Below are 13,245 nucleotides of genomic sequence, written 5' to 3'. Positions count from 1 at the left end.
GTTGACAGTGCTTTGCCAGACTAGTAACTATGACTTCCTTCCCCATACACGTTCTAGTCTTCCAGGATGGGTCAAAGGCCCTCTCCTCAGCTCACATTCTAATATGGGACACAGAGCAGAAAGCAGGCCGGTACACACAGCTTCCTGCACAGTACCCTTATGGGTAGTAAAATGGTTGCCTAGCTCTTGGCTTATGATCACTTAGCATTAGCATTCAATGTTTAGAAAAGCACAATAGAGTCGATGGTAACAAATCATTCTGTCACCACAACTCGATGAGTGCCTAAACTGTCCTTGCCAAGACTTTTAAGATGCTCTACACGGAAACATTCTTATAAAATTCTTATCCTTGGTTGGGAAATAAAATACCTATTATTGATACAATTAGGCAGATTTTAATTTTGTGTATCAAGTAACATTACCATTGCTGAAATTCTTGAGTGTGACCACTGCATAGTGTCACCATGAATAGATTCTATCTCATTCTAAAAGGTCAGTATGCTGTGTCATAATGTAATTCAGTGTCAAACGATTCAGAAAATGAAGTAGTATCTGTCTGTCTTCCTCCCCTGCCCCCACCCAGGAAATGCCCTAAGGTGTGTCTATGTTACAGGAATATACATATTCATTGGATTACTCTTGCATTTCCCCCCTGAACCTGTAAGATTTTTTTTTAATAGAACAGGCTGAAAGGCAAAGGATAAAACATTTAAATTTTTTAAAAAAGTACTTTAAAAATGGTTTTGGCAGAGAAACCCAGAGTACAAAGACCCCACAAATCAGTTCTGAAACCAAACACAAATATCTGTTTATTTATGGGCTATCATTTTACATCAATTTCATTGAAACTTAAACCAGTTTGCTGTGCTCGTTAAGTGGCATAACAGTATTTAGTTAAGCTGGGAGTCACAGGACTTGCACACTTTTATGAATGTAATGCAAATACTGACGACACAAGGCATTCACAGTTAATAGGCTGGCTGCTGTTCATGTCACAGCAACGCCCAATAGAAATTATTTTATGAAAAAAAGCAACCCACATTTTGGTCTCATTTACAGATATCCAACATTTCAGTTGGTGAATGAATTCTATACAATTTTATACAACTATGAAAGGATAAAGGATAAGGCTTACAGAGGTATTTTAGCAGTTGTAAAAATAAAAACCAAGGGCACAAACTAAACTCTTAAAGCTTTCTGTATAAACTTCAAAAGTATGGTTAGGATGGAGACAGAGGCAGCAGAAATCTGTTAAACCAGAATCTAGAGGTTTGTCTAATCAGTTAGAAAGACTGAACACAAGAGTTCATGCTTCAAAAGGGGCACGCCAAAGGCTACCATGGCTATCCAGCACATCTTGCTAGATAACTTCTACCCAGTGCAGTGTAAACGGCTGCAAGCTGCATTCCCCAACAAGAGGATGTTGCCGCACCCTGAAACACAAGTGAAGGGAGGAAGGGTGGCTGGGGCTCAGGTACTGGAGAACCGAAGGCGCCCGGGCTTCTTCCAATGGTAGCCATAAGTGCTCTTGATGATCGTTCAACTTGCGTAACTTGGCGATTCTTCAAGAAAAGGGGTCCCCTTAATAATAGCTCTGTAAAATCGAGAAATCCAAAGGCAAGCCACAGTCACGGTGGTTTGTTTCTTGAGGCAGTTCAGAGATTATCTGGAGTTGTAAATATTGGTCATCCCCTCTGGAATGCCGACTTCCATCCTAGTCATCACGGTGGTTTTTACTTGAGTCTCTATTATCAAAATGTTCACGGAAGATAAAATGGAATTTCTCATGTTGGTAACCACCTTTACTCGCAGGTTCACTGTGCTTAGTGTTTCAAACACTCTCTAGATTCTCACACAGCATTTAAAACAATCCCATCTATGATCCTTCTTTGCATCGAGACAATCGACAGCTGACCTACCTCAACAACAGTCACCCTGAGAGAATGATTCTTTAACCGTGGGACCACCTGAAAAGGGATCCTCCTCTGCAGAGCTGTGCCTGTCTTAGCAGTCCCCAGCGCCACACACCTGTATGCACTGGAATGCCTTTCATAGAGCAGTCTCAAAAGCTGTGGTTTTTTCCAAGAAGTTTACATTGTGTTCATATACTAATTCATAAGTGAGACTACAGACAAAGGATGGTTATGCTAAAGCAATATCGGGTTGTTGGTCTTTTTAAACTTCTGATTTATTTCACAGCAAACCAAACCTCATTATTTGGTAGAAAAAGGCAAGTATTTGCATTCCACCACATCATGATTTTGCATATGCACGCACACGATATATACATATAACATTTCTGTCTTTGGTGGTTCAATCAGGGAAAGAAATATATGAAAATAGCAACACTTTGAAAAGGAACTGTGAAACAGCGGTCAGGGTAGCACTGTCTCTGTGCTCTGCTCATTTAATGCCATTTAAAGGTTCACACTGAATGGAGAAGACTCTTTTCTTTTTTGGCCAATAACCCCACCATCTTGTAGCCATCACCTGCCTGGGCAGGCACGGATCCCTCTATACCATTTACCCAGCAAACCAGCCATTAGCTCTTTCCTGGGTTAAATCTTAGATGTGTTTTCACAGACTTCAGGGACCGAGTGAGTCATAGCACCACATGGTTGGGGAAACCTGTTAACTGTGTACTTCTGCACGAGGGGCAAGGCAAGCAAGCAAGCAGATGCAAACCTTAAACGTAAGACATAAGGTACAAACTCACAACTACTGCTGTGTTGGCTCTGGTTTCTCATCCACATAATGGCTACTACCACCCTTCTGTACCTGTGACTCAGGGAATGGCAAGCGGCCCCTCCGAGAAAGGTCCCAGTGTGAACAGGGTTAGCTCGATGCTGGTGGTTTCAGTCCACTGCCTGCAATGGACGCGTGGCCAGGAGAAGCCCAGCACGGGTGAAACAAAGACAGGAAACAAACAGCTCTCACTTGTGGTTTAAAAACAAAAACAAACAAACAACTCCAAAGCCCTAGGGTATTACAGACACCATGAAAGAGTAACTAAAATCTCAAGCATAGTTCAAAGTGCTTTGCAGTCATGCCGCCAGCAAACCAGGAGGCTCATGAGGGTGGGTGGCAAAGGACGGTTTGCACAGTGGCACAGAGAGCTTCAGCAGACCAAGCACTGCTAGAGGAACACAAAGCAGGGAAACAGAGGAAGGTTTATGGAAACGTAAGCTTCGATTTAAAATAAGGAGCAATTTAAGGAGGAGAGGAGGAAGAGGAAGGGAAAAAACACCATAAACCTGTACGTTTTGTGTTAGAAATGCTTTGTAGCGTGTCAGCTGTTTGTGCACTCAAATAAATAACTTTTGTCACTTTAAAATACCAAAGTTGTCAAGGAAACCAAGTCATATTTGGCTTATGCCACAGTAAGTCATGGCTCCTACTTCTTCCAGAAGTTGGCCTCTTAAGCAATGAGGTTAATTCTGGCAATACTTGCTTACGGGGACAGTTATGTTTTCTGAAATTTGAGACCAAATAAAGTATAACTGGTTCATTTGAAAAAAAAAGGGGGGGACCAAAAATATGCCACAAAATTATTTTTACAATACATTTTTGCAGAAATAATCTCTAGGTGAAGCTTTTCATTTTATACACATATACAAAATTTAAACAGCAATATACACATAATCACAGTGAGGACGTTGGCAAATTCACCAATCTGTAGTGTGAAAACGAACTGCAGAGCAGCCTCCAAGAGAACAATGCTACATCAAGCAGGGCGGCCCATTCAATAGCAAACACCGAGACACGCCTGCCTGCAAGAGGCTGGCGGTGCAAGAAAAGCAGCATGCGCTTCCATACAGACAGCAGTTTATGGCTAATGGGTGACATAACCGTGGGAACAGTGACTCTCGCTGCCAGGCATAAGGTCCTAGGACATCTGCTTGTCTTTATACCATTCCACAAATTCGTCCAACAAAACTGGCCCTGGAGAGACAAAGAACAAACAACATGAGGCCTGGAGAGGCTTCAGAGGCTCAGCATGTGGCCAACACCCATGGGGACCGAGGGTCAACTGGAAGGAAGAGAAGGAAAAAGAGGAAAGGAGAGGGAGAAGAAGAGGAAGGTGGAGGGAGAGGTGAGGGGCAGAAGAAAAGCCATGGGCTCAGAGGCTGTTCCGGGAGAGAAGTGTACAGTGAATGAGTGGGGGAGGAAGGAGAGATCACTCAGCACCCAGTACTCACTCAGCACCCAGTACTCACATGCTCCGTCTTCATCGTAGTTGCTGAGGTCGAGACTAATCGTTCTGCTGAACTCCAGAACATTGCACCACTGGTCTTTGTTTATCACTTTGTATTTTGATTGCTGGTGGGGGGAGGGAAGTGATACGGTTAATGACACAAACAAGGGGGACGGTTTCAGTTTCTGTATGAGTCAACTTAAGAAAGCGCATGCAGGGTTAGCTCAACTGAAGCACCAATCTAGGAAGATCGACGGGCAAGCAATTTAAAATGGCAATGTTTTCAATTCATTATCACTGTAAGGTCGCCTCTAAGCCAGTGGCAGCACCCGCTGGGCAGCAGTGCTGCAAGGGTTAAACCACAGGACTACCCGGTTTACAGACAGTGCTTCATCCAGTACTGGGCACACAGTAAATGCTAACCAGGCAGCCACTTGCTGGGGACTATGGAAATGCTGCCAGTGGCCCAGAGCTGAGAACTCTTGCTATGACTCTCAGGAAAAACTGGAAAAAACATGAAGTGGTTGTCTATCACCCTTAGACAAGAAATCTGCTACAGGTAGATGAATACAATAGCCTAGAAATTTAAAAGCAAAATCCAGAGCTGACATTTTAAAAGTCCTTATGGCAATTAAATAAATAAATAAATAAATAAATAAATAAATATCAAAACCAGTTTAAATATATGCAAAGAGTCAAGCCAATGGTTTTGAGGATGCAGGCACAAGACAGGCTGGAATGGAAGGGTTGCTACCCTCCTTCTCAAAGAAAAACTACAAACTGACATGAGAGCAAAGCACAGACTTCAACTTCTGAAGCATAAAAGCTTTAGAAGTTTCAAAACAGCCAGTTAAGTCCCTGGGAATAGGGACTGTCAAATTTACTCACAGCCCCATCTTTTAGTCAAAGGACCCTTCACCTGGCGGTTCAAATCCTACTACACTCCCTGTGTACAAGAACCTGTTTCCAATCCTGTCCAATAGTGACGGCTTATGTCATGGGACTGTTAGAAGCTAGAACGGATCATAGGTAGAGCAGACCATCCTGCCAACAAGTACTTGTATTAATAAGCAGCTTGTATTAGCTTTTTACAGAGTTCCAGTTAACCTTACAAGTAGTTTCTAGTAACAAGAATAACATCAGTTGTCTTTTGGACCACTACATAAAGCAAGTAGTAAGAAAGTTTATTTCAAGTGGGAATTGAGTTGGACAAGGCACAGGATTCTCGCAAAATCCTACACCAATCCTTGAAAAGCAAGGCCATGTTTCAGTAGGAGGTGGGCAAAGCAGATGCCACACTCAGGCAGTCAAAGCAACTTAGTCTCTGCTTCATTCAGGCTCTGCAAAAGGATGTTTCAACAAAACCACTGCTAATAATTGGTGGCTCCAAATTTTGACCACCATGAAAGCAAACAGCAACAATGTAGTGAAAGCTAGTTGTTTCTGACTCTAGGCTAAGCACATTTAAACTGAAGAGAACACTGCCAGTGTGCCTAATCCAGTGCTCAGGGCTATCTATCCAAGCACTCCGCCAGGCACTGGGACTACAAATAGATTAGAAACTAGTTCTGGTGAGAGGCAGATGGCTCGTGTTTAATGTTGGCATAAGACTGGACATTCATCTCAAAGTAACCCCGAGTTCTGTTGCTACAAAGAACTGGGAGTCCAGAGCCAGTGGGATCTCCATGGGGTCGGGAGGACAGAGGGAGTGCTGTGGCTGTTCAGACACACAATTTGACAGGAACACACAGACACACTCCAAAACATGCAGTCACTGACAGACAGCAATCAGGGAATCACAATTCCAATGAGTAAAAAGCTACGGCAAATAAAAAATTACATAACATGGTTAGATGAAGTATGTGTTAGTTCTAAGCAAGCAAACATAACATTTCATAAAGTAGTAACTTGGTACCTCTAAGAATTGGTGAAAAACTGGAAAAAGGGGCCAGATTTTTCCTAATAACAGTCCCAACATGCACTTGGCAGTGTTTATGTCTAGGCTGCGCTGGTCCTTTTCCTGTTTAACAAACAAAAACAAAAGTAAGCCAGATGCTTCTAAGTCACACACTCTAATAAACCAAACATGTAGTTCACTTCAGCAAGAGGTTGGTAAACACACAGCTCAGTTATTATGCGTCATTGAACCCTGAAGGGACTAAGATGGCAGCCAAGACACAATGGGAGACCTAACAGTTGAGTGTCACATATACATTTATTTTGAGAAAGACTGATGCCAAGGGAATAACTTTATCCTAATGCCTATCGATCATGCAGTACTATGTACAATCATTTCTGGGCAAATAAAAACCATGGCCTGCTTGTTTTACATTATGATAATTACCAGAGTTACAACTGCTGACCGGAACCCCGCAGTGAACTCAGTGGATTCAAGTAGTCTGCTTTTGAGTACTTTGAATTGGTTTCCCCAGAGACTCATTTTCCCAACAGCTTTATTTTGTGTGGTAAATATTTTTCTTCTACCTAAATACACTGGAACTAAATTCAGCTCCTAGGAAGGTCTGGAGCCCGGGAGCATCTCCTAGTCAGAAGACGCGTTCACCAGCCGCCGCCTTAGGGAAGGAAGCAGGGGCTGTGTCTCTTTATGCTGCCTTCCCTGGCGTGTCCTACACCTGACTCCTACAACAGTGCCTACTGACCACAGGAAACTGGAAAACAGAATGCAGGTGACATGCAGAGTAAGCTTAGTCCACTCACTTTTAACTGTAACTAAAGATTCTACTTCTCATTTCACACTCATTTCCATTTTAAAACTTAAGCAGGCAGATCCTACAGGGGGAAACTATTCTCACACCCAGGAGGCAAGCTCACACATCTACAGCTCTCCTTCGTGTGGTCCATCAGCTAGAAGGAAATCTGCAAAAGGACTTTTCTACAAAGGGGTGAGGTACTTGGCTATCCTCCTGGAGTAGAAGGTCAAGTGTCCACCACAAAAGGAGCCAGGCTACAGCCACCGCTGGCCACCCACACCTCCTGACAAAGGCCGGTCAGTCCACAGGGAGGTTCTACTCATGCCATTGATCCTCAGAGGACTTAGAGTGGTACAGCAACAAGGCTCGCTCAACACACTAGCAATGGAAAAGAAGGCACAGCAACTTTCCATTTAAGAAAGACATAGAAGACGGCTTCTGGTCATAGTCGCTAAGTGAAATAGCTGTTCATAACAGGCCGGGTCACATGGCGCAGTAACAGCCTTCCCCGTTAGAGGTTACACCACTCAAGGCTGGGGAGGGAGGCCATTTCTGTGCTGGCCTTGGGCCAAGCAGATGATCCCATCGTGTCTTGGCAGCATTAACTCTGCTAGGGAAGAGGCCAGAAGAGACCTGGTTGGTGTATTGTCTTTCCGCTTTGGTGATGCACTGGTGAAATGAATAGAAAGCATCACGTAGGTTGGAGTGTGGGGATGGCAGACAGCAACAGCGCACCATGTCAGGAAGCAAGCCACGAGAAAAATAGTAAGCTGCTGAGAAACGCACGTGGGACCACAAGATCTTGCCAAAGTCCACTTAACACAAGTGTGTTCGGCACCGACTGACCACACAGCACCCTAAAGAGCTTCCTTTTACTGAGTTTATAAGCACTTGTTAGCCCCCACACCTCTCATCTCCTGCCATCATAGGATCTGTGTCACTCTTGACATGTACTACAGTGACGAAAATAAAAAGGGAACAAAAGACCTGGACAGACTCTGCAACACAGCAACCGTCTGACAAACGGATGTCAGTCAGGCAAGGCTCTGCTGCACGTGTGTGGCAGCCATGCCAGAACACGGAGGGAAGAAAGGCGTGAGACTCACACGAGGACAGCTGAACAGCACGCGCTCACTCCTGCCCTGCAGGGTGCAGCCAGCCGCTCCCAATCACTACCACCATCTTCTGCCTAGCGAATAAGAGAGAGGCATTATGGACGCACGTGCCACCTGAACAGGAAGGAGCATCAGTGACAGCCAGCAGTGTACATGGTGGCCTTGTGGCCCAATGCCATGACCAGAGTGCTAAACATCAAAGAGTCCTGGGGATGCCATGGTGGAGAGGCCCACGGCAAGCGCCTTTCTCATGCCCTCAAACACTCCTGGGTCCCGCGACAATGATGACTTCTGTGAGGGAGCTCCTGATTCAACTGACTGCCAGAATGCCATCAGGCAGCCAAAGGCATAACGGGCTTTATTCACTTCGTTATTTAAAATCACCTTTCAAATTCGAGGGACCCCGCACAGACATCAGAGAGCTCTTTGCAAGATACTAAAGTAGTCCGGTAACCACCGGTCTGGAGCTGTTGGACACAGGGAAGCACGGGCAGACGGGCAGGTAGGCATAGAAGCTCAAGTTTGCTGAGATGGCCGCCAAGAGGCCTAACAAGGGCTGAAGGACAAGGAAACACAACTCCTCTGTCTCCCTACCCACCTTGGACCCAAGCACTTTGTAAACTTTAGCTTGCTAAAACAATAGAGTCCCTCTGTGTCATTTTTCAAGTAACAGAACCCTAGCAGGTCTGGATGCTCCCCTACATTCTGACAGATTCTGTCTTCCTTGGAGAGTAAGAGCAGCAGTTGTATAGCATCAGGCTTGCCAGCGCAGCCCTCAACCTCAGGACCTTGGTGAGACACTCCAAGGTGGAACACTGCCCAGGAGTACACCCCAGAGGCCTAATACTCACGGCTAATGTAGAGATATATCCAGGGTGTATTAAAGCCAGAATTTTTAAGAGCCTTTGATTGTGTCAGAACATCCTATTGTAGACCCTTGTGAGGAGTGAGAAATATTTTTTTCTCAAGGGCGACTAAGGACTTGCCAAAGACTAAAGTAAAGAATCTTAAATATGTAAATGTAACTCCAGCACTATAAAACGTAACTTAAATATGTAAATGTAACTCCAGGGCTATAAAACTTAACTTAAATATGTAAATGTAACTCCAGCACTATAAAACGTAACTTAAATATGTAAATGTAACTCCAGTGCTATAAAACTTAACTTAAATATGGAAATGTAACTCCAGCGCTATAAAACTTAACTTAAATATGTAAATGTAACTCCAGCGCTATAAAACGTAACTTAAATATGGAAATGTAACTCCAGCTCTATAAAACGGTCTTTACAGCTTTATGCGTCTGCACTGCTTTATCAGAGCCCTAGAAGCTCAACACAAGTGTTCACTCTCTAATGGCTTGACATGTATACTAACTTACTTTTCTCATCGGAGATTTTCTATTTTCATTTGAAGTCCAGAGGCAGCATGACGCCTAAGGTGAGCGGTGGGAGCCAGCTTACCCACTGGCATATGAAATCCAATACTGACTGAAGATCAAGCCCGTGTGTCCTGGCACGGGGGAGGGCAGCCCTTCTTAGTGCAGCCAAGAAGCAGAAACTGAAAACTAAGGGCTGAGAAGAACTAAAAGCTTCAGTTCTCTGGGTCAGCTTAGGAAACTCAAAAATGGGGTGACCAAAAAAAAAAAAAAAAGACACAAAACCTGAGAAATATCCCCTCACTGGAAAAGAAATAAACTAAAAGAACTATGCTCTTAGAACAGAACGAAGAGCATTAGCATATAGTTCACAGTGCTTGCAAAGTACTGTTCCCACTGCACTGGACAATGAGGCTCTGAGGAAAAACTGGTGTGTGTGTGAGAGAGTGAGAGAGAGAGAGAGAGAGAGAGAGAGAGAGAGAGAGAGAGAGAGAGAGAGAGAGAGAGAGAGAATGAGACTATGTGTGTGTAATGTGTGTGCGAGAGAAAGAAAGAGTGTATGTGTGTTTAAGGGAGTGGGGGGCAGCCGTTAAGAGTCTGTGTCTTAGGGGTTATGCAGAAAATGAAAGTAGACAAATCCATTGGTTAGTGAGAATTTGGTGGAGACTAGAGAGCAAAATCCTCCTCGCTACTGGTGAGCAGTGAGCAGACCATCATGGCCCTGGCTAAATTGGATCTGATAACCAGCTAACTTGTCACAGGATCTTTTCTCAATTGTCTGTGTCTTCTGCTTCCATAAACATCCTCCATTCAAATGCCATTTCAAGAAGAGAAAAAAAAAACAAAAAACTCAAGCCGCCACACTCACATCATTCATTCTTCTAGTTCTCTCTCTCAGCCTCCCGCCCTCATGAAGGCCTCTTCTCTCTTCACATATTCCAGCTCCGCCTCACCCCACTCCTCCCAAGTGCCACCACAGTTCATCTCTCTGCCCCAGAAGCTCCTTCTGACTCCTGGGCCCAACCCCACACGCTTCTCACTTGAGGCTGTTTTGCATCAGGGCAGGAGAACACCGAGGAGGAAGGCCGGCCATGGTAGACCAGGGACAGTGTCCACAGTTTAAACTCAACCTCTGGTCTCCCCTGGCCTTTACCCCTGCCACCCACTACAGAAGGCCCACTACATGCAGCTGCCACCTTCTCAAAAGGCCAAGCTCTCCAACTCTCATTACAGGAGCCACCCGACTAGGGAGGATGTAAGAGTCAGATACACTCAAACCAACTCTGCTCACATTAAAGGGAGAAACCCTCTACTTAGCTCTTCACCTCATGTTCTCTACTCAACACCAAGTTGTTTTCGCTAGGTCCTTTTCACATAAGGAACCAACGCCAGATGTGGTGGCGTGTGCAGTACTGCTCTTCAGGAGACTGAGACAGGAAGACCAGTTCAACTTTGTCAGGAGCCATCTAGGAAAGGCTGAGGCTAGCAGGTGGCCTACTTGGAGGTCGCCCACCTCTTTGCATGACCTAAGATGGGTGAGCTGCGAGAGGCAAGGTCCCAAGAGACTTCATCTCAGGATTGCTTCTTGCAGCTGATAAGCCTTTCCTGTCATTATTATGTTAATACAATAATCCCTGGGCATTACCCACCCTAGTTGGTCAAATTTCCTGCAGATCAACATAAAGATGAACGTTCATGAATTAATGCTGTTTAGATGAATTAATGATTTTATATAGCTTCTGATTTGATTCAAATAATCTTAGGAAGAAAGTTTTAAGAGCTAGTTTTAGTTGTTTTACTAGAAAGATGTAAGAAAGTTAGAATCAAGAATAGAATGTACCCACTCCTCAAATTGTAAGAAAAGGCTATAATAAAGAATGCAATGAGTTTTCATAACTACACTAAAAGGAGAAATAGGCTTGGGACAAATTTATGATCAAGGGAAAACATTCAGTCTAGGTTAGTGCCAAGGATGAAGCCACAGGTGTGCACTATGATAAAGCAAGGCCATATGAAACTATTGCTTTGAACTTACAATGAGCTTATGGAACGAAACACTGCTTTAAACTTACTATCAACATCCTTCTGTAACTCCTATCTTGTGGAACATTTTATCTATGAGGTAATTTTCTAAGAACTTTTGTCTATAAAAGGGCCAGAGAAAAGAAATAAAAAGAATGGGGTTGGTGTGGGGAGCTCTACTCCATCCATCCATTCAAATGCATATGTCTGTTTGCTTATACGTTCATGTGTAGGAATATGTGAATCTATGGAAGCATGCATGAACACTTGTGGAATAAATTCAAACAGGTGGCAGGGCCAGGCCAGACTGTGTATATATGAATGTATATGTGTCTGTGCATAGATGTCTGTGTAAAGGATTTTAATTCTTTTCTTTTCCTTCCTCTCTGGTCCACAAAGAGTTAACCAGCCTAGTCAGTGAGAGGCTACTAGAGGCTAAAGAAAAGAGAGCACTATTAATAAACCTTTTAAGTAACTCCCACCCCTTTCCAGGTTAAGCAACAGGTGTTAATTCACCTCAAGCCATCAGCTTCTGGGCTCAGAATAGCAAAGAGTCAAGAAGAGTAAATATTATTAATAATAAGCAAACTGTTACTTTTTTAAAAAAACCTGTACTTGGTCAGGCTCCCCAGGTTCCTGGGGTAACATGGAGTCTGGGATCAGCCTGCAAGTGCAGCCAGATGCTATCTCTATAAAGACTCAAGGGAACTGAGGGGAAACACTGGAGGACTCTTCATGGTACCAGTTATATAAGAAACACATGCAAAAAACACTAAGAGAGAATTTGAAGTATGTAAGAGAATTCTTGCACACTTTGTCTTTTATTCCCTAGTCCCCCTTATAAGACCCCAGAAGACACAGGCAAAATTGAGACAGGGAAGGCTCTATGGAAAGGCATGGCAGAGCAATGGCCTTCAACTGCCCTCCTGTCCCACACCATATCAACACCAAGGACTGATGAGGCTGTACCAGGTGACCTCTGAAGGGTCACAACTGTATGACATCAAAAAAAAAAAAAACACTACAGACCAGTGAGAACCAAAGGAAACCAATACAAAAGCTCAGTGTGTCCCTGCACATAGGTATGTACACCACATGTGACTAATACAAAACCCTGTGGGCCTCAGAAGTCTTAGAATTGGAGTCATGGGCAGCTGTGAGCCACCATGTGGGTGCTGGGTACCAAACTCAGGCCCTGAGTAAGAACAAGTGCTTCTAACCACTGAGCCATCATTTCGTTAGTACCAAATGCTACCAGTTTTAAAGATGAGAAAAATGATAATTCTCCTGGACTACAATTTCAGTGAAGAGCTGTCAAAAGGGCCATTTTACTATTCTCTAATATTATATTATGGCAGTGGTTCTCAACCTTCCTAATACTACAACCTTTTAATACAGTTCTTCATGTTATGGTTATGACCCCCAACTATAAATTTACTTCACTTCTACTTCATAACTGTCATTTTGCTACTGTTAGGAACCACAATGTAGTATCCAAGGTCTTAGATGATCCCTAGAAAAGGACTGTTCAACCCCTTCAAGGGGGTCTCGACCCACAGGCGACAGAGGAAAGAGACTAGGATTCTGCTTTCACTTGGAAACAACGCTAGTTGTTTTCTAAAAGCGGAAGCAGATAGGAAGCGCCTGCTCTCCCACCCTGACAACAGACTGTCATCTCCACAAGTGGTTTCTAGGCTCTGGCAAACCAAAGGGGAAACGCAAGCACAGCCTGAAGGTTTTCCTTAGTTACAGAAAACACTGTAGGCCAAAGAGGAACAAGGAGCCAAAAGTCACAAAACAAAGTCTACAGAGTTGCCTCTAGTC

At 43.9% G+C, this 13,245-nt stretch overlaps 1 protein-coding gene across 18 annotated transcripts in view; it reads right to left on the bottom strand.

Annotated features, from left to right (window-relative positions):
- Positions 1–779: 779 nt before the first annotated feature.
- Dcun1d4 (DCN1, defective in cullin neddylation 1, domain containing 4 (S. cerevisiae)) overlaps positions 780–13,245 on the bottom strand; it is a 79,785-nt gene continuing 67,319 nt past the window's right edge. For 11 of the 18 annotated variants that reach the window (XM_006503631.3, XM_030254025.1, XM_006503636.4 and 8 more), the window contains 3 exons: positions 6,111–6,215; positions 4,218–4,320; positions 793–3,942 (listed from right to left, as the gene is read on the bottom strand). In XM_006503631.3, the coding sequence (XP_006503694.1) occupies positions 3,887–3,942; positions 4,218–4,320; positions 6,111–6,215 (264 nt within the window). In that variant the 3' untranslated portion in view covers positions 793–3,886. Of the gene's footprint in view, positions 3,943–4,217; positions 4,321–6,110; positions 6,216–8,012; positions 8,096–13,245 lie in introns of all 18 variants that reach the window. The other 7 variants (NR_153313.1, NM_001190734.1, NM_178896.5 and 4 more) reach the window with 4 other exon arrangements.

This window comes from Mus musculus, chromosome 5, assembly GCF_000001635.26.
Source record: "Mus musculus strain C57BL/6J chromosome 5, GRCm38.p6 C57BL/6J".
NCBI classification, from domain to species: domain Eukaryota; kingdom Metazoa; phylum Chordata; class Mammalia; order Rodentia; family Muridae; genus Mus; species Mus musculus.
This window is presented reverse-complemented; position numbering and strand designations above follow the sequence as displayed.